Source organism: Pelophylax lessonae (assembly GCF_965119305.1).
Source record: "Pelophylax lessonae genome assembly, chromosome: 2".
Taxonomy (NCBI): domain Eukaryota; kingdom Metazoa; phylum Chordata; class Amphibia; order Anura; family Ranidae; genus Pelophylax; species Pelophylax lessonae.
The window spans coordinates 436,766,799-436,791,387 of NC_138769.1; the positions used below are offsets into that span (position 1 = coordinate 436,766,799).

General features: G+C 38.7%; 1 protein-coding gene across 2 annotated transcripts in view; it reads left to right on the forward strand.

Annotated features, from left to right (window-relative positions):
- Positions 1 to 24,230, forward strand: part of DMD (dystrophin) — a 3,625,631-nt gene extending 3,601,401 nt beyond the window's left edge. For both annotated transcript variants that reach the window (XM_082246191.1, XM_082246190.1), the window contains 2 exons: positions 7,702 to 7,794; positions 23,322 to 24,230. In XM_082246191.1, coding sequence (XP_082102317.1) covers positions 7,702 to 7,794; positions 23,322 to 23,419 — 191 coding nt within the window. In that variant the 3' untranslated portion in view covers positions 23,420 to 24,230. The remainder of the gene's footprint in view (positions 1 to 7,701; positions 7,795 to 23,321) is intronic.
- The last annotated feature ends 359 nt before the right edge of the window (positions 24,231 to 24,589 follow it).

Consider the following 24,589-nt stretch of genomic DNA (forward strand, 5'->3'; position numbering starts at 1 on the left):
AGACCTCCTCCTTAATGCTAAACTGATGACTTATAGGGGGCTTTTAAAGCCTCGCCTATGAAAAATGTAGGGTACTGGCATGTTTAAGGTTTGACATGTTGGATACTAGCTATACACTTGGTGCAACCTTGGCTTTTATATTTTACCAAAAAATGGGGTAAATTATTGCAATTTCATGCCCCCTTAAAGTACCTTTTTAATGTTTTTTTCTTTTTTTTACTGTTTTGCTTCCTAGACCTTTGCGGAAATATCGTGTGACATAAAAACTGGAACTACTACTATGTTTGTTCTCTAGGGTGTCTGCTTTCAGAAAAGATATATAGTGTTTGGGGGTTTAATGTAATCTCCAGCTTAAAATACTTTTTTAAATGTGTGCAAAAAAGGCAAATACGGCTCTGGCATCAAAAGTGCTAAAGGAGAATGTTAAATTTTTAAATTTTTTCAATTTTTTAAACATTTTTTGATAGTTAAAAGAAAACTGGCTGCTAACTTTTTTTTTTTTTTTAGATGACTCCTAGAGTCAAAGCAAATTTTTTAGGCCCTGCGTTAAAGGCTCCATCAGTAAAATCTCTGCACCAGATGCCAGCTACTCCCACCTTCCACAGACGTTATTTGGGATTTCAGCCTTCCAGATGGATTTCTTACATCGATATATTGAGAAGTCAATGTACTGAGGAAGTGCAGAGACAGCATTTTGAATTCTAGATAATTCTGTTCTGACTGGTTCCATTTAGATTCTGCTAGCGCTCTTCTCAACATGGTGTCTCCGCACTATTAATGAATTCCCCTCAATCTATCAAAGGGGAAATCCAACTGGAAGGCTGACATCCCAAATAATGGCTGCAGAAGGTGGGAGGAGCTGGCAACTGAGGTGCAGAGATCCTACTAATAGAGCCTTTAACTGATATCATACACCAGCAGATCACAGAAAGGAGAGGAGTAGTGACCAAACGGCAGAATCAGAGAAGACCGGTCACTATGAGCAGCTACAAGGCCAAGACACCACTGGAAGCTCTGGGGATCAGCTCTATGCAGCTGCACTGATAGGAGTGTGTGGCATTACTTCATAAGCATATAAGTGGATTACAGCTCTGAGTAGAGGATTAGGGGAGAATTTGGCTGGACCTGTGACTGATGCCCAGTAGATGGATGAATCAAGCTCTTTTACTGCTCATCACTTGGCAGCTCATCCTTGGCGTGAGTGTGCATTGAATACTGACACACTTTGGACACTATTGCTATTTACAGTTTCTTTATGGACTTTATTGTTATAGCGTTTTATTCTAATTTTGTTTTACACTTTGATATAAGGCTGAGAATAGAGGGAGCTGAAGGGAAGAGTATAACTCTTTTAAGGGTAAAATGAGCAGTTTATCTTTCAACTTCCCTTCAAATGCCTCTGCTGACTCCAGGAGAGGAGGGCATAATCACGAATCCCTCACTGGAAGTTCCTGTGTCTGAATTAACTATTTTATCAGAAAAACAGGTCCCCGTAAGCAAAGGTACGGAGGGTGCACAGGTCCTCTAAGCTAGTTACTCACAGTAGTGTCTTGGGGACTATAGTTCCATCTCTGCCATATACAATAGACTAGACAAAGTCATCGTGTAATCATGTGAAATAGCCGTAATTAATACACAATTTTTCCCAGTGTTTAAATAACACATAATCTTGTACACAGTGCCTAGTAGCAAACCTTAAAGGGGATGTCAACCTGATTTATGAAATTTGACCTGGGCATATATCATGCATATATCTGTAGTGTTTACTTCTCTTTTTAAAGCTCTGAGTCCCGTAGCTTTGTCCTGTTCTGTTCTTCTGGTATCGGCATGATAACTTCTGACAAGTTCTCCATCAACTGAGATAAAAGCAGGCTGACTTTTGTGTCGGGGTCGGTGCTCAAAATAGATTACCAGACAGCTGGTCTTATCGCAGCACAGCCCTGCATGTGTCTGCTTATGTGGAGAGGGGGTGTGTGCCTTTCCTCCAATCAGCTGCCTCACAGTGTATGGCCAAACCTCCCTCCCACAGGTGGTGATTCAGGAAGAGAAAATTTTAACAGGATGTACACATTCTAAACAGTATCAAAAACTGAAGACAGCACATATACAAATAAAACTTATGTAGGGATTTTTGTTTCATATCTGTGTATCATCTGAGGCTGTTCACTTCACATCCACTTTAAATGACAGGCTACCTTATGGAGTTTATCACTATGTTTCTGCATTTTGCTTCAGCTTTTATAAAGGGTTATGAAAGCCTGAATATTTAATTTGTGATCTTACCTAACAGTGGGTGAGTGTTATGCCATGTTTTTAAAGGGAAAAAATATAGTTTTTTGACCAAATTGGAAAAATGTGTTCTACTTATTCTACACAGTATTTTATTTTGCTTAAGTGTATTTAAAGAGCTAAACTTAGAAAAAAAATAAAAAATAAAAAACAGCCTACTGGGAATTGGATTCTAGGACCGTTCACTATTACCCTCTGACATACATGCTTCCCTTTATAGACTGCACTGACGTTTGCAGCCTCCAGCCTCTGCCATTTTCTTTTTTTTTTTTTTTTCTTTTTAGCCATGTATTAATGTCTATGAGGAGGCTAAATTGATGTGACTGACAAGTGTGAAGAACTAAGTGAATGAGTAAAAATGGGCACTGAGTGAAACACACATTACTGAACAAACATTTGCAGTCCGTTTTTATTTGTTGCCAACATAATACAATTTTTTTTCCAAAAAAGAGAATCGATAGTATAGTAACACAACATAGACTAAAAAAGTATTTACAGTGCCTTGAAAAAGTATTTATACTAGGGATCGACCGATTATCGGGCCTATATGCACTTTCCCCGATATATCGGAATCGGCCCCTGAGGTGACCGATATTGCCGTTATTTCGGGAAAGTGCTTGTACCAGAGGGATGCCTGCAGCTAGAGGCATCACCCCGGTACTGGTGTCCATAGCCGACGGTCGGCTGTCTTGTAATGACAACCAATGCAGCTGAGAAGCCGCTCGGCTGTCATAACAAGGAGCGGGAGGGGACGTACCCCCCCTCCCGCCACCCTCCATCCCACCGGGAGACCCGGGGAGCCAGCCTGCATGGCTGCCTAAGAGAAGACCCGATCAAAGCCACATTCGGCTCGGATCGAGACTCCATGTAAAAACCCAGAAGTGATGTTATGATGGTACTCAGCGCCAAATTTGAAAAAATTACAGCATTCAAAACAGCCAAACTTGGCATTTTGAATGCTTTTAAGTGCAAAGGAGGGGTTTGGGGTCATTTAGACCCCCCCCAGATCTCTCCACAAGAGTACCAGTCAAAAAAACATTTTTAATGTACGAAAATATCGACCGATACTGATTGGCAGTGACCAAAATATCAGTATCGGCAATAAGAAAACGATATTGGTCGATCGCCAATTCATTCCCCTTGAAATGTTCCCCATTTTGTCATGTTACAACCAATAACATAAGTATTTTATTGGGATTTTATGTGATAGACCAACCCAAAGTGGCACATAATTGTGAAGTGAAAGGAAAATGATAAATGGTTTTCAAATTTTTTTATAAATATCTGAAAAGTGTGGCGTGCATTTGTATTTAGCCCCCTGAGTCAATACTTTGTAGAACCACCTTTTGCTGAAATTACAGCTGCAAGTCTTTTTGGGTATGTCTCTACCAGCATGGCACATCTAGAGGGACATTTTTGCCCCTTTTTATTTTTTTTGCAACATAGCTCAAGCTCTGTCAGATTGGGGATGGAGAGCGTCTGTGAACAGCAATTTTCAAGTCTTTGCACAGATTCCCAACTGGATTTATGTTTCAATGATTTTTATTGAATTTTTGTAGAAAAAAAAAAGGTTTAACAGTGCAAAATGAGCCAACATGGCTCAACCATATCCTTTGTAGGCAGTACATCACACAGAATACACGAAGTATAAAGATGCCCATTCAGGTAAGTGCAATATCAAAAATCAGAAATCGAAAAAAAACTAGAGACATGAACAATAGAGGTTGGCCAGGCATCTGTTAGATGAAGTGAAAACATGAAGACATTGCCCCCGCTTTATAACACTAAAGGTCAGAGGGTCCGAGCCCAACACCCCCCCGGCGCCCCTTGCGGGAACACACTGCGTCCTTGAGAGGAGACGGCCCCAGACCCCAATACTGAGCCCACTACTAGAGGGGGCAGTAGCCCTCTATCCGTGCACTATCAGAGATAAAAAGAAGAAAAGAGAAAGGAGTGGAGGGAAAAGGACAAGACTAAGGGAAGATGTAAGAAAAATCAGAAGAAGGTAGCAAAAGTGGGGTGGGGGGAAAGAGGAAAGAAACATCAGCGGCTGGTTAGGAAGGGAAGGGTCGACATCCAGGTCCCGCACACCTCAGTGGGGCAGATCCCCCAAACATCCTGTCCAAGGTGACCAGGGCACCCGACCTCCCCTAAGGGGGGCCGGCCAGATACCTTATCCAGGGGTCCCATGTTTTGTCATCCCAACTGGATTTAGGTCTGGATTTTGACTGGGCCATTCTAACACATGAATGTGTATTGATCTAAACCATTCCATTGTAGCTCTGGCTGTATGTTTAGGGTCGTTGTCCTGCTGGAAGGTGAACCTCCGCCCAAGTCTCAAATCTTTTGCAGACTCTACAGGTTTTCTTCTAAGATTGCCCTGTTTTTTGCTCCATCTATCTTCCCATCCACTCTGACTAGCTTCCCTGTCCCTGCTGAAGAAAAGGATTCCCACAACATGATGCTGCCACCACCATGTTTCACGATGGGGATGGTGTGTTCAGGGTGATGTATCATGTTAGTCTTCCGCCATACATTGCGTTTTGCTTTTAGGCAAAAAAGTTCAATTTTGGGCTCATCTGACCAGAGCACCTTCTTCCACGTGTTTGCTGTGTCCCCCACATGGCTTCTCGCAAACTGCAAATGGGACTCCTTATGGCTTTCTTTCAACAATGGCTTGCTTCATGCCACTATTCCATAAAGGCCAGATTTTTGGAGTTCATGACCAAGTTATCCTGTGGACAGATTCGCCCACCTGAGCTGTGGATCTCTGCAGCTCCTCCAGAGTTACCATGGGCCTCTTGGCTGCTTCTCTGATAAATGCTTTCCTTGCCCGGCCTGTCAGTTTCGGTGGAGTGCCATGTAGTGGTAGGTTTGCAGTTGTGCCATTGTTGCCTAGGTTATATGTAAATGTGCATACACCCCAATCATTGTAGTAGTATGCACCTATAAACATCTAGATCCTGAGAGATCTTACACAAAAGAGGTAGTTCCATCCGCAATACACATTTATTGAAAGGGTTACATAATATATACAAATCACACACTAAACAGTATTTACAACACATTAACAGTATAAATCCCCTGGCTTATATGATATTTACAAATTACCCACAATAGCCATATTTACAATACAATGTATGTATAAGCAGGGAGTCAGTTTACCTTTCCACTTCAGGTTGGGGCATGGTGCCTGCCGTGTGTTCAAACACAAAAGAGAGAGATATAGCTTGGTGACCAAGCTTTCTATCCCCCCTCCTTCATGTTACTGTGACTCACATAACTCTCCCTAATTGGTCACTGTACCTAGAAAATGTATATTGGGCACAGCCTGATTGGATGAGTCAAAGAAGGCTGCTGTTTACTACATGTAGGGATCAGGGTAAACAAAAGGCCAACCTTTGAACTGGAACTAATTACAATAACACCAACACAACACACCGTGCTTGTCATCCATTTCCTTCTAACTGAAATATATTTCTAATTACAATAATATTTATAGCTTTTAATGGAGATTTCGCATAAACCTATTATGTAACAGCCACACTCTTTCCATTTTCAGATGATGGATTGAACAGTGTTATGTGAGAGATTTTTTTATAATCTAACCCTTCTTTAAACTTCTCAACAACTTTATCCCTGACCTGTCTGGTGTGTCCCCTGCCTTCATAATGCCGTTTGTTTACTAAAGGCCCGTACACACGTACCGATCGTCGGCATACAAACGTCGGCGGACGAAAGATCTGCCGATTGTACGCGTGTTAGTATGGTGCCTCCAACAGATGTCTGCGCACAATCATGTTTGCAAGTCTTTCGTGCAAACATGAAAATTTTTGTCTGCGGACACCAGAACGGACGATTGTTCGCCTGTCAGTACAGAATTCGGCCGACAGACCGCAGATTTGCAAGACTGGGCATGCTCAGAAAATTAAAAACACAGGGAAAGTTAACCATTACATGACATCACTTCTGCAGTCAGCTGAAGTCTGCAGACAAAATTCTTGTGCTGTCCTTGTGCTGTCTTTGCACTTTTCAACAGACACCGACATCCCGGGGAGAAAAGACGAACATTTGTATGACGACGATCTGCGTGTGTGTACGGGGCTTTAGGTTCTCCAACGTCTGACGGCTTCACAGAACAGCTGTACTGAGATTAAATTACACATAGAGGTGGACTCTATTTACTAATTAGGTGACTTCTGAAGGCAGTTGGTTCCACTAGATTTTAGTTAGGGGTATCAGAGTAAAGGAGGCTAATTACAAATGCACACCAGACTTTTTAAAAATGTATTTGTAAAAAGATTTAAAAAACATTTATCATTTTCCTTTAACTTCACAATTAAGTGCCACTTTGTGTTGATCGATCACATAAAATCCCAATAAAATACATTTACGTTTTTGGTTGTAACATGACATGTGGAAAATCTCAAGGGGTATGAATACTTTTTCAAGACATTGCAGTTAAACCAACGCATCCTAAATATTTGAATCTGTTCCAAGAAGCCTGTAATATTTTTTCAGAAATCATGCTTCACTCTATTAATGTTGTCATGGATAGAGTGAGCAAGGTTTTCATATTTGCTGCAAGACATCAAATTCACTGAGATAAAAATGTAAAAAATACTTATTTATTAAGCAAACAATGATTTTAGACAAAATCTAAATTACTACATATATATTAGTGCAGATGTGCTGCACATAAGGCAAACGTGTACATGCAGGCATTTTTTATTAATGATTGTTCAAGACACTGTTCGCCCTTTTGGATTTAAATCTGCTTTAACTTTAGTTGTTTAACTTCACAAAGTAGTAATTTTTGCTTTTGTGCACTCCATCCACCATTCTGTAAGTACTGTTCTCTCCTTCCTAGTCAACTGATGTGGAAATGGCTTTTGGCTGATCTCAGATGCTCATGATTATGTGATGGAAGCGTCAATGATAGTCCTAAAAATAAACCCACAAAACATTCACATGATAGTTGGTGTGTAACATTGAGACAAGGTTACTTCTTCTGAAATATTGCCAAGATTTAACTTTGCCAGAAGAATTGCGTCTAGGACACATTACTGATTAATATGCTGTAGGTGACTGGGGCAAGAGAATCACTAAATATGAATCTCAGAAGAGTGAAAGTCACTGAAACAAACATTGATTTGTCCTTGTTAAGCCGCCCTAGAAAAGCCCTGTTTACACTTTGTTCTAAGCGGTGGCTAAAACGTTTAGCAATATTAAAGTACTGATTAAGCAAACTCTTTCAAAGGCACGTCTTGATGCACCCTGTTATAATTCAGTTCATTCTTTTAATCAAGCTAAAAGATCTCTATGGGTTTAATATTTGTAATCTTCATTTAGGTACTCGAAGGTTTAAGTGTCTCTTATTTTTAAATTGAAAAAAGTGTTTATTTCTCTTAGGAGAGGATGATGTTCTCAGTCCTCCTCATGATACAAGCACAGGACTAGAGGAAGTCATGGAGCAGCTTAACAACTCCTTCCCCACTGCAAGAGGTAAGAACAGCCAGCGAAGAAAACATAGTAATCTGATTGCTATCACCTCCAATTCATCTGGATAAGTGAAATTAAGGTGGATAACCCTTCCCACCACCTTTTTTTAAGACATATTGGCATATTGAAAGGAGGTACAAATATTTTTACACAGTGTAGTATTCTTTTCTTTCAATTTTTCGCCACATACACTGACCAGTTGTTATATAATCCTTACTTGAAAATATTTAATATTATTGTTCTATGGGCATCTATGAAACACATTTTTATTGCTGTGTTTTCATGGCATCCTTTAAACAGTGAGTAACCATATGCATTTGAATAGAAAATTCCTTTGCAGAAAATAAAGACCTTGCTTACACTTGTATTAATAAATCACCGGGCAGTTAAGGGCAGAAATCATGTTGTTTTTCTTGGTTGAGGGAGAAGGCCAGTGCGCTGTGAAGAAAGAGTAAGAACTAAGGTAAAACGGTAACCTTTCAATAACTTAAAAAGAAAAAAAAACACAAAAAAAGTTCAAGCGCTAGTCCTAGATGCATGTTCCTGCTAAGTTATAAACCCAGATGTTGTTGTGCTGTAGAAAAAGTACATCAATTGCACCACGGCTGCCCTATCCTTAACACGGGATGGTGTTTAAAAACAGTTGAGACAAAAAAGGATGGCTCTCTTGTGTGCACATATGGTTAATCACTGTATGAGTAATGGACCAAAAATAGTCTCAAGATGAGCTATAAAGGTTTAATAAACATAAGTCAAATGAAATTAAAATAAATAATCTTCCAAACCAGTCCCTGAAGCCTGCGAGTCTCCTTGGGGTGCTGTAGGGATCCCTGGTGGTTAATAGGGGAATCCAATGACAAACCGGTAACCCAAGATGAAAAAATGTACTCCCAGATGATGTGTCTCAGCCTCACGGTGGTGAAGGCTCACTCGGTCCTGTGTGTGGCCGCTACACTGAACTGGAGCCGATGCGGTCTCCATAGCGGAGTCCTCCGTAGGGACCGGAAATGGCGCATAGGTGACGTCACTGGAAGTGACGACGAGGAGATAAACAGAAAGCAGGGCTGGATAGTGGAGATTTCACGAAAGCTTCTAATAGCTTCTGGTTGCAGCAACTACATGTTTCGCTTTACCAAGCTTTGTCAAGTTGCGGCAACTGGCAACCGGAAGCATTAAGAAGCCAAAACGTGGGCGGGATTAGACCAAGCGGCCAATGAAAACCACATTAACAATATGAGGGAGGAGAAAGCAAAAAAGAAAAAAAAAACAACAAAAACGGGATTACCAAAGCAACCCAGAGGTTATAGGAGATCCGATATGCTCCATGAATATATAAATAACGATAATAAATAAATGGCCACCAATGTATCATATTAATATATTACAAAAACAATTGCAATTCCTAATATAAAATCTGAAGTGATTAAAAAGAACACTGCATGGTCAATAGCTATACATAACATGTTTAAATGGCATCGTGCTCCTATGGGTGACTCTTCATATAAATATAAAACCACTCTCTAAAATCCTTCATGTTAAATATAAAACCATATAACAACATGATTATATATATATATACACTTAAATACAATCCATATATAAATGTTAATTTTAAATTTAAAGGTAAAAATTAGCAATAAAAAGAAAAAAGGGGAAGAGAATGCATTAAGACACCACTCCAATATTTCTGGTATATAGATCAAACCACACTGTTGACCTCCAATTCTTTATTCAAACCATTGGGCACTAAACGATTGAATTTGTAAATCCAATATACTTCTCTTTTACACAAAAGGGAGAAGCGTTTGTTATCGGTTAAAGTACCCTTTGGGATGGTTTCAATGGCCATAACCTCAAGTTGTCTAAAGCTCTTATTGTGCATTTTTAGGAAATGGCGAGGAGCGCTGTGTTTATCGCACCCCTTTGGAATAAATCTGCTATGTTCCCCTATGCGTTTACGTAAAGTACGCATAGTGCGCCCCACGTATTTCAATAACTTTGCACTTACCATGATTTGGTTCTTTTTTTTTTTTTTTTTTTTTTTTTTTTTTTTTTGCGTTTTCTCTATAGATTCTCTATCTTTTCTCTATCTTCCATAGAATTATTCTCTGTCTTCAATAGAGTTGCATATTCCTGTTTGCTGACTTTCTATTTTTATTCTTTTATTGGTATTTTTTTTCAGGTTTTTATTGGGATTTATCCTATTTCATAAACTTTTTAGAAGTATCTTCTTGCATGAAAGAGCCAGCTTTTCCCACCTGAGCACCTAATACATCAGTTATAGCCATGTACCACAAATAAGGTATCCCTGGGGTACTGTCATTATTACTGTACAGCTTCTCTAGTTCTGCCCCTAGCTACTGGAGTAGATTTTTTGTGTTTTTTCTTTTAGAGGTATGAAGCCACACCATATTTTCCCCAGTGTTGTGGCTGGTAAAGAAAATTGCACTGTCACTTCCAACAGGGTGAAAATGTTTAAGCCCAGGAGCCAAAAGTGCTCATATTAGGAAGACACTGTGCCATTTCACAAGCAGTATTGACTTTACTCTATTGTTGCTTTGCTATCAAAGGGAAAAGCATTAAAGGACTAGAAAGATTTCTGTGGTAAATGTGTTATCCTTTGCATCCAAGCAGAACATGCTTTTTATGCTCTAATCTTTCATCATATAAATTAAATCTTTTGTTTGTTTGATTGCTGTAGATGGCACAGAATCTTTCCCATCTTCTATTTTATATACATAATTTCTGATAACTGATTTCAGCAGATTTATGTGAACCAATCTGCAGTGCATTGCAGTAAGTGTCTGTAGCCCCCAGTCCCTACAACATTGAAACTGTTATATTGTCTAATCGTAAAATAAAACCATATTCTGGAGAATACTGTTATGTCCAAGAACAGGTTTATCTACTAATTTTAAGGTACATCTAAAGCCAATCATACAAGTACAGAATAATTAAAAGAAAAGAAAGTGGAAAGTAAAAGACTGCAGTCACCTAAACAAGTGGCCTCATTGAAACCTTTTACTTGTTGCTCTTGTTACCCGAAAGATATGAGATTTAATTTACCTCAGACAATATTTGGGTTAAAAATGAGAGTTCTTTGACTATGAATGAAAGCTTTAAAACAGCAATTATTTATTGGTATATAGTTTGAAAGCCTAAATTAATTTACAACAATCTATGGTACATACAACAAAATGGAAAATATTCTTAGTTTAAATGAACAAATAGAGTATGATACTCATATAGGAACACAGACACAAAGAGGACAAGCCATGTATACCGTAAACGTTTTTAGTTACCCTTCACTTGAGTGTTTCCTCCTGTTCTGCCATGCAAAAACAGGAAGTCCCTCTATTTCCACCTTTGCTAATATAGAACCATATTGCATAGCCTTGTATAGGGCTATTCTGATTGGTTCAGCTATCCTGCCCTGTTCCTCCCTCTGGGCGTATCTCGTTCAGGATAGGACAACTTCCCCCACCCCTAGGTTAGCATATTTCAGCCCCTTGCTAACCACTCCTTTCTGTTGGGGGGAGAACCTGTTAATTTACTTTGAAAATGATAATTAAGATGCAGGGTTCATCTCCCGGGCCCATTGTCCAACCCTTCAACCGATAGTCAATCTTCATTGCATATCTTAATGAGAGTTCTTTGATATGGAGACTTAACTAAGGGCGGACATGACATGATCTATTCATCCTATAGCATAGGCCCCAGGATGTCTGGCTCTCCGTAAATTAAATTACAGGGTGATACTATCAGTATGTGTTTAAATGTAAATAGCAGGTGCCCCCTGGTAGCTCAGGCATGCATTTTAAATGGACTTGTTAATCATGTTCCTACTACTGACTGCAGACTGAAGTCACACCACTTCATATAATTGATAATCATATCTCAACTAAATGTACAATCAAAACTCAATATCTCGTACATATATATTTACATTAATATTTACAATTACTGATGGAGATTTATACATAACTCCTCATCATCACAACACGGTAAGGGATATTACACATAAACTCATAAGGCAACACTCTGGTGGTAACTTAAATTAGAATTCCATGCTATAACAAACTAAGTTTAAAATGCCTCCCACCCCCCTTGTAACTCCTGTTCTAGCTACCCTGTAAAAGGTAAGTGCCTATACTTACCTATCGTCAGGGTGCTCTGGTCTATTCACATGGTCTCCCCAGCAGCCAGCTTCAGTGAGAGCAGAGAGTGTCGGCTTTGGATGTAATGCCTGGGTGCTCTGAGAATAGGTAAGTATAATGGCGCTTTTCCACTGCATGGAACCGTAACGGTTCGGCACGCTTTTGTGCTTTTCCACTGCTGGTACCACATGGTATAGTGTCGGAACGGTTCGGTACGGTACGGTATAGGTTTTGCTTTTCCACTGCATGGAACCGAATGGTACGGTACGGCTCTGAAAAAACAGTACCTACTCGATTGTGTTTCTAACAGGTACCAAACTGGTACCATATCCCACAATCCTTTGCATGCAGTCACTACTAGCCACTGATTGGTCAGAGAATCCCACCCACCCCGTTGTTATCCCACCCACTTAACTTTGGTACTACTTTAGTGGAAAAGCAAACCTATACCGTACCGAACCGTTCCAACACCGTACCATGCGGTACCAGCAATGGAAAAGCAAACCGGGCCGAGTAGAGCCGAGCCGGTACTTGCAGTGGAAAAGTGCCATAAGTATCTTCCTTCTGTGGGGTAGTTAGAATAAGAGTTAAAAGGGGGTAGGAGCAGTTTTAAGCTTATTTCGCCTGGACTTTCACTTTAACCACTTGGCCATTTTTTGCGATGCGTCACTGCGTTACTTTACCTGACAATTGCGGGGTCATGCAACGCTGTACCCAAAAAAAAAATTGTGGTGTTTGATCACCTCTGTGTTTTTTAATTTTTTTTGCGCTATAAACAAAAAACAATTTTGAAAAAAAAAAAATATATTTTTTACTTTCTGCTCTAAAAGATATCCAATAATAAAATGTAAAGAAAAATCGAATTTCCTCATAAATTTAGGCCAATATGTATTCTACTACAAATGTTTTTGGTAAAAAAAATCACAAAGTGTATGATTGGTTTACGCGAACGTTATTGTGTCTTCAAACTATTGGATATATTTATGGAATTTTTATTAATTATTAATTTAGTAATGGGGGCGATCAGCGACTTATAGCGGGACTGCGATATCGTTGCAGACAATCGGACACTAACTGACATTTTGCGTAAACCAGTGACACTAATACAGTGATCAGTGCAAAAAATATGCACGTCACTGTACTAATGACACTGCATGGGAAGGAGCCTAGCCAGTGTTTTTTTGGACGGTGTTAGGTGCTTTTAGTAAGGGAAGAGATGGATTTTGTTCCCTGCTTTGGAACATAAAATCCATTCCTTCCCACTTTCGGAACCGAGATCTGCCTTGTTTACATGGGCAAATCTCAGTTCTGCTTGTGTTACCTATGATTGGCCGGTGTCGGCGGGTATCCAGTGCTTGGCACCTGCAGATCTGCTTCTGCCATGAATAATCACAGCAGAAGCATCCCACCCCCTGCAGGTGGAAGTAATCAGTGTCAGAATCAAGTATATACAGTGCATTTCGAAAGTATTCGGCCCCCTTGAAATTTTCGACCTTTTGCCACATTTCAGGCTTTAAACATAAAGATATAAAACTGTAATTTTTTGTGAAGAATCAACAAGTGGGACACAATCATGAAGTGGAACGAAATTTATTGGATATTTCAAACTTTTTTAACAAAAAACTGAAAAATTGGGCGTGCAAAATTATTCAGCCCCCTTAAGTTAATACTTTGTAGCGCTACCTTTTGCTGCGATTACAGCTGTAAGTCGCTTGGGGTATGTCTCTATCAGTTTTGCACATCGAGAGACTGAAATTTTTGCCCATTCCTCCTTGCAAAACAGCTCGAGCTCAGTGAGGTTGGATGGAGAGCTTTTGTGAACAGCAGTTTTCAGTTCTTTCCACAGATTCTCGATTGGATTCAGGTCTGGACTTTGACTTGGCCATTCTAACACCTGGATATGTTTGTGAACCATTCCATTGTAGATTTTGCTTTATGTTTTGGATCATTGTCTTGTTGGAAGACAAATCTCCATCCCAGTCTCGGGTCTTTTGCAGACTCCATCAGGTTTTCTTCCAGAATGGTCCTGTATTTGGCTCCATCCATCTTCCCATCAATTTTAACCATCTTCCCTCTCCCTGCTGAAGAAAAGCAGGCCCAAACCATGATGCTGCCACCACCATGTTTGACAGTGGGGATGGTGTGTTCAGGGTGATGAGCTGTTTTGCTTTTACGCCAAACATAACGTTTTGCATTGTTGCTAAAAAGTTAGATTTTGGTTTCATCTGACCAGAGCACCTTCTTCCACATGTTTGGTGTGTCTCCCAGGTGGCTTGTGGCAAACGTTAAATGACACTTTTTATGGATATCTTTAAGAAATGGCTTTCTTCTTGCCACGCTTCTATAAAGGCCAGATTTGTGCAGTATATGACGGATTGTTGTCCTATGGACAGAGTCTCCCACCTCAGCTGTAGATCTCTGCAGTTCTGAGTGATCATGGGCCTCTTGGCTGCATCTCTAATCAGTCTTCTCCTTGTATGAGCTGAAAGTTTAGAGGGACGGCCAGGTCTTCGTAGATTTGCAGTAGTCTGATACTCCTTCCATTTCAATATTATCGCTTGCACAGTGCTCCTTGGGATATTTAAAGCTTGGGAAATCTTTTTGTATCCAAATCCGGCTTTAAACTTCTCCACAACAGTATCTCAGACCTGCCTGGTGTGTTCCTTGTTCTTCATGATGCTCTCTGCGCTTTAAACGGACCTCTGAGTCTATCACAGTGCAGGTGCATTTATACGGAGACTTGATTACACACAGGTGGATTTTATTTATCATCATTAGTCATTTAGGTCAACATTGGATCATTCAGAGATCCTTACTGAACTTCTGGAGAGAGTTTGGTGCACTGAAAGTAAAGGGGCTGAATAATTTTGCTCGCCCAATTTTTCAGTTTTTTATTAACAAAGTTGGAAATATCCAATAAATTTCATTCCACTACATGATTGTGTCACATTTGTTGTTGATTCTTCACAAAAAATTTTATATCTTTATGTTTGAAGCCTGAAATGTGGCAAAAGGTCGCAAAGTTCAAGGGGGCCAAATACTTTCGCAAGGCACTGTTTATGTGATTCTACACAGGAGAGCCACCCTGTAGCAGTAAAACTGCTATGGGGCTTGCTTTAAGTGGTTAAAACTTTTTTTTTTTTTCACATTTAGTCATAGAGGTGATGTTCACCAGGACCAATGTAGCGTGAGGCATGGTTCACATTATTGCAATGTGATTTTCATCTGTGTACAGGTGCGATTAGGTATTGCAAACTCATTGCGCTTTTAAGCCTGTACCTTTTTTTACGTAATTTTATCATGAACTACTACTATTAAGAGGCCAATGGTTTCCCTGGGAGGAGAGTTCAGGGTTAAATAAACATAAAATCACTTTCCAAACATCAGAATTGCATGTACATGCAACGTCTGTGTGTTTCCATTGAAGTCTGTGTGGCCAAAATGGCACTGGAATTGCACCAAAGTAGCATAGGACCCTTTTACAAAATCAACAATGAGTTACATTGTTGTGACTAGGCAACATTCAAAACAATGTAATTTCCACTGCCATGCAATTCTGTACAATTTAGATCACATCAGAAATTGCACTAGTGTATACCAGCCTGAATCTCTAGTGAGGACACAGTCAGACACAGGTACTAACCCCACACCACTCTATTAAAGATTAAAAAAAAAAAAAAAAATGGCTACACGTATAATTTTAGATTTGCAGTTTTCTTCTAGAATGTTAGGGGCGGCACTCACTGCCTGATCCCATCCTGTTAGTGTAGGTTTTGAGAGAGAGAAGTGATATCCCGGAAAAAACAAACCCTTAAACAGGCCATTGGTTGCAGTGGTTTTACTAGATATTTGCACCTTTGAAAAATATTAACTATATACAGTGTGTATGTATATAAATAAATATATATATATATATATATATACACACACACACAATATATTTTATATGGTCTGTAAGTGATATTTGGCTACTGGGATAGAATATTTCCTCCCTGTGTTTTTAGATTATGTTGTGTGAAATTATGCAAGGACATTGCGTCTAATGTCTATCCTCCATATTTTTCAATGCAAAGTCCAGAATCTCTGTAGAACACAGCACAATTACATCTGCTACAGTGAACTATTACAGCTGTTGTGTTAAATCAAAACAGATGTCAAAGCCAGAGGTCTGCTGTTTAGGGGAAATATGTGATTAAACACCACCTCAATCATTTATTTAACCCTGACAGATTAAAAAAAAAAACTATTTGGTTAAAGTGTAAGTGTAGACAAATGGCTGTGTACGCAGTTGAAATGCATGTTTGTGAACTGGTTTACATGCCCAAAATTGCAAGTCTTCTAACTCAGACATTACTGCCAGACAGTACGCAAAGGCCTCCCCATCTACTTTTCTGCACATTAAACATTAGAACTTGGTCAAAGCTGCAATCTGATAGTGATGGAACAGCATCTCACTAATTTTGTCATCTGGGTTCTTTTCATACAGTCAGCTCCATTTGTTGTGTTCACAGCACTGCAGTATACGCAGTTAAGCCTTATTGCCGATCAGCACTGCTCCTTTTCTCTGCTTGTCTACTGGGTATTACAGTAGGTAGGGTAGAGTCCAAATAATGTGAAATAATATTTTAATTCTTTGATTTAACCCCTTTGTGACCAATGTCAAAAACAAACCTTAATGCCCAAGCCCAATTTTGCAACTTGGACACGTGTTAGTATAACTGTACATAAAGAAACTGCTTAGTTTATCCAGGAGGATTATACCAATTTTTTTTTTGTCAGGACAAATTGGGCGTTCATTTGCTAGCAAAGGTTAATGGATCTCTCTGGAAAGGAGAACTGGCCCAAAATAGTATAAAATATTATTGGTTTTAATTTCGCCTTTTTTTTTTAGGCCATTAGGGCCCACTATAAAAAAAAAAAAAAAATTGTCCCAGGCTCAATAAAATCAGACAATAGAAGATTGAAAAAACATTGCCTAGTCTGAGGAGTCTTTATTTCAGCTGCGACATTCAGATTGTCAGAATTTAACCTAAACGGCATGAAAGCATGGATCCATCCTGCCTTGTGTTTGTAATGGTGTGGGGGATAGTTTCTTGGCACACTTTCAGCCCCTTAGTACCAACTGAGCATCATTGAAATGCCACGGCCTACCTGAGTATTGTTGCTCACCATGTCCATCCCTTTATGACTACAGTGTACCCATCTTCTGATGGCTACTTCCATCAGGAAAATGCACCATTTACAAAGCTCATATCATCTCAAACTGGTTTATTGAACATAATGAGTTCACTGTACTCCAATGGCCTCTACAATCACCAGATCTCAATCCACTAGAGCACCTTTGGGATGTGGTGAAACGGGAGATTCGCATCATGGATTTATGCAGTATCCGAAGTTGGTATATTTTATATATCCACTCTTATCGCCTAATGAAGAGTTTATTGAAATGCATTGGGACCTCCACAAGATTAAAGGAGAATAAGAGCCAACATTTTTTTGGCTCTACTTCTCCTATGGATCACAGGTGGTGCTGTTTGTTCTACACCCCTGTGACTAGCTGATGTCACAGAGCCGGTCCAGGCTCTAAAAAGTTCCCGAACATATAGTCAGGATTCACCCAGAAGCGGTAGCTAGCTCAACCTCTTAGTGAGTCGCTGGGAGACGGTCACTGGCTCTCTGCAGCCTGAACACCCATTGCTGAATGATCAGTGGTATTTGATCGCTCAGTTCTCATTCTGGAGCTGGCAGGAAACAGATGCAGCATCCACCTAAGTGAGTATAGTTTTTTTTTTTTCCCAGGAATCCTGAGTTTTTTTGCTTAACTTCGCATACTGTATCAGATCTGTTGGTATTCATGATGTCCTCTGGAACATAGTGTGGAGATAATGTATCCATCTGTTTGGATTAGGCACCTTTTTGTCAGCCTTTAATTTCTTTTATGCTGCTTTTTATGAATTGCTAAAAAATGTTGATGATTTTCTATTTATAATTTTTGTGGTATCGATATTACTTCAATTAATGTGCCTAAAAAAGATGCCTCTACGTAAGAATTGTCTTTGTTATACTAATAATCTTTGATTATTTTTAAGAAAACCTTCTTGTATTTTGGTCATAAGTACCTCCAAGATAAAATTAGAGGACCCCCAATTGAGCTTCACTGTGCTACCCCCAGGACTATAAAAAACATTTTGGATGCCTTCCCTTTTTAAAATTTAGGGGAAAATGCATTTGCCGATATGACCTTTATCCAAAGCTGTTGTGTTCTTTCTTTCTCTCACCTGACCTGTCCTTTCTTCTGTCTATGTAGGTATATATTTGTTTATAAAGCTTAACGATAAATGTGATATTTATTTCTGGTTATCTTCTCTTTCCTTCCTTTTTTCCATTCTCTTCTTCTCACAAAAGGAAGAAATGTCCCTGGAAAGCAAATGAGAGAGGTTAGTGAGAGCTGGGCTCAGTGCCATCCAGCTTGTGTCTGTCACATTTCACATCCCATGTCTGGCATTTGTGCAGCTACCAGTCTCTTTAGCCGAGTGCTTCTTACAAATGTGCTTTAACATGCCAACATTTACTACCTCTCATCAACTTTTAGTAGGACAGCAGTAAGCCAGTGGAAAGAGTCCAGTGTATGACATACTTCTGCCCAGAATGAATTGAGCTGTAACTATAATGTCCTTTTTCAGTTATTCTGTTTCGGTCTACATATAATGAAACAAATCCCTTGTAATTGGATATAATTCTAGTTTTTATACATGAATTATTTGCTGTTAATCTATGCAGCAATTTAGCATAGTGTTTATTGTAATTATTGCTGTATTATAGTTATAAAAAAAATGATTAAAAAGATGGGGCTTTAACCTTGGCCCACATCTTTATATAGAGTTGTAAGCTATTGACATAAATTTAGGACCAGGTCAGTTTTCTTTAAGGGAAAGTAAATTAAATGAATTAAACTGCTATTTAATTTCTCCCATTATTGGACTGGACATCTCTTCTAAGTTATTGTGATGTTCTTTCAACTACAAACAGACTCTTAGCTGAGGTCCACATAAACTATTGGACAGCTCTGAAGGGGCTCGTAGTTTTGACAAAACTAAAAGCATGCTTTATGAAAAGAATATAGGTTTACAGGTTTAAAAATGACCCTGACCTTATAGTTCAGAACAGGAAAGGCCAGCATTTGGGCAACAGAAACAGGTTTTTTTAAGTGTTGAGAGGTTTAAAAGCCTGCCGTGTTGTAAATAACCCTTATTTGCATCATGAACAATAACTAAATTTTTCTTTCACATTTGGTGTCTACTAACATCAAGATGTTAAGTTCACTACATTTGTCCTTTTTTGAAGTTTCTAAGACTGTTTTGTATAATTGCATGAAAGTGTCCAAATTTAATCCATACTTTTTATGCTCACCACACTTAGTTTATTATACACGATGACTACAGATATTTAGAAAATCAAAATGGAAGCGTTATTTGGCATTTACAGGACTTGCATGAATATGGAATCAAACAACACAGTTTATGTTGCACTCTGCTTCGATATAAACATCCAATAAATCCATGCTATACAGTCTTGTTTGTCATTATCTATATTCTATGCAATAACTTAAAAGAATGAATAGATCAGGCAGAAGTATAAAACGTATAAGTTCTTACCGTCTTTTCTGTTCTGTAATATTTTCATAGCACAGGCAGATTAGCATAAGGTTGAAGCAGTGGGAAGGTCTTGGAGAGTGTCCAGCACCGATCCATCATTGTGTCCTTAATGATTGATCTGACAGGAGTTTGGTTCTACCTTGTGACACAGATGTTTTAAACTGCTTCTTGTAATATTTCAGCCTGTTCACAAGGGCTCCAACTTGCATAAGAGCAGTGTGAGCAGCAATCTTTTATAAAACTTTCAGCAAGATTTTGCAAAGCTTCAAGCAACCTTCTCTAAGGCTTTAAAGTGCCCTTCAGCTCCTTTTTGGAAAACATCATACACATACAGTATCTTAATGGGTGTGCTGATTGTCACTCTAGGCTTCTAGCAGGCTTTCAACATGTAGTACTGAAGCCTGCTAGCAGCTTGTTTAAAGTGACAATCCACACTTCAGTTAAGATCTACATTCAACATTTGCAAACTCGAGCTGTAAGGTGCTTTAAAAGCTTGCTAAAACCTCTACGAGTGCTTTGTAAAAGCTTGCTGTTCATATTGCTATTATACAAGTTAAAGCCTAGAATCGCTCTAAGATATTTAAAATGTTTATGAACATTGTATAGACTATGAATAGTCTATGGCTTGCTTTAATCCTCCCTATAGCAAGGATATATATGGGTGGCGATAGAGTGTAACCTAGCAACTTGCACTTTGGTGTTGCTGTCTGGCTCAGTAAAGAGCTGATCTGAGTTATAACCAGGAAAGGGGGAAAGTAAAAAGCTTCTCCTGCATTGGGGTTGGCCATGCACTGCAAGGGTTAAACGCTTGTTTAGGTCCAGGGGACCAATCTTCCTCTCCCCTGACAGCCATTGCTTTTCTTTACTACCCTAAGCTCCTAAACGTCCTCCTGTTCAGTGCAGAGCTATAGGCTCTGCATTGTATTTGAGGACATCAGAGGACCTGCGACTGCCTTTGTGTAGGGAAGAACATGTTGCGGGGAGCTGTCTAGCAGCACAGAGGGAGCCTATGGGAGCAGAAGAAAAGTTAAGGAAAACTGCTTTTCCAAGTGTTCTAGACCTAAACAAGTATTTAAGCCTTGCAGTGCACGGAAAACCCAACTGCAAGGAAGGATTTTTACTTTCCCCAGAGTTCAGCTTTAAACTTTAACTGTTTCTCCAGGGCTGCATCAGTTTGCAAGAGAAATAGGCTAAGCTTGGAATTGTAGTTATGCAAAAACCATTCCATTTCTCCGCCTTTGTGCTGCATCTTTGCATTACTATTGCTCTACTATTTTAGTAAAGTTAACTAAGTGGCAGCATAGTGTTATTGCTAATATCTCATTGATTTTTTTTTTTTTCTAAATAAGCTGGTATTTATGCTAATGAACATTTGCAGTAAAACTGAACTCTGCACAATGTTTTCAACCATGTCTAGCTTATAGTATGACTAATTACCTATATTTACAATTAATTTTCCTCCGGAAATAATTTGCGTAATAAATGTATAAGTAGAGTTAAACTGATAAAACCTAAAACTACATCCTTTTGTAGAAAAAAAATATATATTTTCTAGGACCACTACCCACTGTGCCTCTGACAGTCATACTCATTTGGAAGATTTTTTTTTTCCACCCAACAAAAAAAATATATATATACATATATATATATATATATATATTTAGCAATAGAAGCAACCGTGGAAAGGGTTGAACTCCTTTCTGAATGATCCACAGAAAAGCATTCTGTAGAGCAACTGATAAAGTGAAAAACAGGTCATTTCATACATGGGAACACACTGTCAGTATTGTCTATTTGTAGGGAGAAAGTAGCAATGCATACATAATCACACACCCATAAACTTTGTCAAACTCTTTGTGCTTTAACTACTTCTGCTTTGCTTTTTTGCCAAGTGTATCTCTGGCAGACACTAGTCATATGTGCAAATATAACTTGTTTGTGAGTGTTTTGTGTTGTCTTCTGGTGCAATCTAATGAATTAGTCCCTCTTGGGCTTCATTTGCCTTGATGAAGACAGGTGTATCTGCATTTATATTAGCTGACATTTATTATTCAAACTTTCCACCTGACATTTAAGAAAATGTTTGCGCCTGATATATTTATATTCAATGAAAAGAAAATTTAATTGCATGAGTTGTAATTATATTCACTGAAAAAAATAAACTTAGATAAAACCTGTGGGAATAAAATAAATATAAAGGCAAAACTTTTATTTTGGTTTTGGATAGAGAGCTGAGGGGTTAGTACTCTGGTCAGGTTTCTATTGCTGTCTTTGACCCCATTAGGAGAATTTAGTCTCTCTAACCTGCTGACAACTGGTATTGATACTGAAAGTGAGTGTAAAAACAAAAATTCTGACTTGCCACCAGAACATATAGGGGGAATTATGCAACAGGACTGCTTGTGCAAGTGACTACTGTTTAAGTGGTCATTTACCTCACTTTCAGGAATACCATCACCTGAAAAGCAAAGTACTATTTATTTTTTTTATTTATTTTTTCTTCCAGCCCCTAAGTTGCAGCTTTTTTCATGGAGCGAGTACCTTTTTTTTTTTTTCTTTTTCTTTTTGACAGGTACCTGCTCCCCCTTCCCTGATCCTTGCCTAGGTGAGGATGACATAATTTTAGTTTATTGGCATGCAGTGCACATTGCTTAGGTCAGTAGTACGTAATGCAGAGTTTAGAGGTCAGTAGCATGTAACACACAGTGCAGAGGTCAGGATTAAATGACCTGGGTCAGTCATAACACAGGGTGCAGTAAGGAATATATAGCTAAATAGTATAGTTTATGTAACAAAGCAAAATGTACAGAGCACAGTGGTCTGTGGTATGTGATATACGGAGTGCATTCAGCTAATATATGTAGCATATAGCTGGGTTTAGCATTTTGCTCAACTTTCTGCTCTATCTAGTTCTCTTGTGAACACTGTTCTGTCATGTTTATAGTTCCCTGCTTTGAGTTTCATGCAGGCACTGCCCTGAGAGGTAGCGGGCAGGGTAAGGAGTCAGTGGTACAGTGGAGTGGCAGTTTGCCCATAACAGAGCTGCGATCAACCATTTTCGGACTTCCCTGTCTACAGGATAGATAGTGAAAGCATATTTGTATCAGGGAAGCAACTCAGGTGGTAGTGTTGTCCAGGATCAAGGGACAGCCCTGGAGCCTGTGCCTTTTGAAAAACAAGTTGGCAACAGCAGTATTTGTATCCTTACAGGTTTCCTTTTAATTAGTAAATGTTTAAAATCTCTTCCATTTCTTTTTTTTTTTTTGGTTGACAAACAAGTACAGACCAGAGATCATAGGATAGACATCTGATAAGCTAAACTATCAGAGGTGCCATGTCCTTTCCCATCTCTAGTTCATTCTATCCCAACACCTAACCTTAAGGGCCTTGAACATAGGTGAGCTTTAACCTGTTAAACAGGGTATTGCCACTTTGTTACCAAAGGAGTGGATTTTTCAGTAGCTCGAGTCTCATGATTCTGCCATGACACTCCTCGCCCATTACATACCCACCCATTACATACTGATGTAGCAATAAATACTTGGTAGGGATTCTAACACTTTCCTTCTCTATGCAAAACAAAATAAAAAGTTTTGGATAAAGATAAATGTAGTACATAGGTCTAGAGGAGCTGATGTATTTAAACGCGTGAATTTTAAAAAGGTTGGGATTATTTTCCTGATGTGAGTTATAATGTATTTTGCATTTTCTCTTCTAGGAAACCATGTAGGAAATCTCTTTCACATGGCTGATGATTTGGGAAGAGCGATGGAAACTTTAGTCACTGTCATGACTGACGACGAGGTGTTAGAGTAACAACTCCCTACGCACCGCATGTGTTTTTTTATAGAACTATCTTCGTACAACAAAAAAGGGGATTAGACTGTAAGAGTTTACAAGAAAATATCTATTTTTGTGAAGGGTAGTGGTACTATACTGTAGATTTCAGTAGTTTCTTAAGTCTGTTATTGTTTTGGTAACAATGGCAGGTTTTAAATGTCTATGCAATTGTACAAAACCAATAAGAAAACTACATGTAAAATCTTGATAGCTTAAACATTTTGCCATTTCTTTTTACAGAGGGCAATTTTGGGTTGTTTAAAAAAATTTATATCAGTTATAAAGAAAGATTGTAAACAAAAGTGTGCTTTATAAAAAAAATAATTTGTTTATAAAAAAATCCCTTTGAAAAAGAAAAAAAAAAACAAAGTGCATTGTTTAGAATTGCCATGGCTTTGTAACTGTATATTAACAATATTCATTATAAGTGTCATTTTTTTTTTCCTTGTGTATCAAAGAACATCAGTTAAAGCACCAAATACAAAATGAACTATGTTTCACAGACACACATATTATATGATAAACAATGGAACTTGGGCAAAAGTTTTTGTATTTTCATTGACACAAGAAGCATTTAGACCAGCGATGGGAACCCTGAGCTAGTGTTCTTTTTCTTTTTATGTGAACGGCTACACAGACGGTACTAACAGTTCATAGAATTAAAAGGATAAGTTACTAATGTAATGTACTTTTGTAATCGCCCACTGTAACACAACAGTATTGTTTGTCACAGCTTACTGTGATTACTATTGAGCCCTATGGGCAAGGTTTCTTTTTCATTTTTTTTCTTAAACTATGTACGATAAAACCTTTTTGTTTTAGACAATAAGTACCAGTTTCCAGTTAGCAATTAGAGATTTTATTTTTTTTTTAACATGGATGAAAGGCCAGAGCACTTTGGAATAGTTCGCCCCTGAGTGCTGTCTTAACTCTGGCCTTTAATAACTTAATCTGAGCAGTGATTGTGTTGTAAACCCATTTAGTTTCATCATTTTAGTGGTCAGAGTAGTGAAAGCTGATCTGGCTGCCTGCTAGGGGTTGCTGTGTAACACTGTACTGTATTATTAAATGCAGGCCTTTGGTTAGCTTTGTGATGAGAAGCCTATCAATGCAGAATAAAATGAGGCAACTCGTTGGATGAAACTG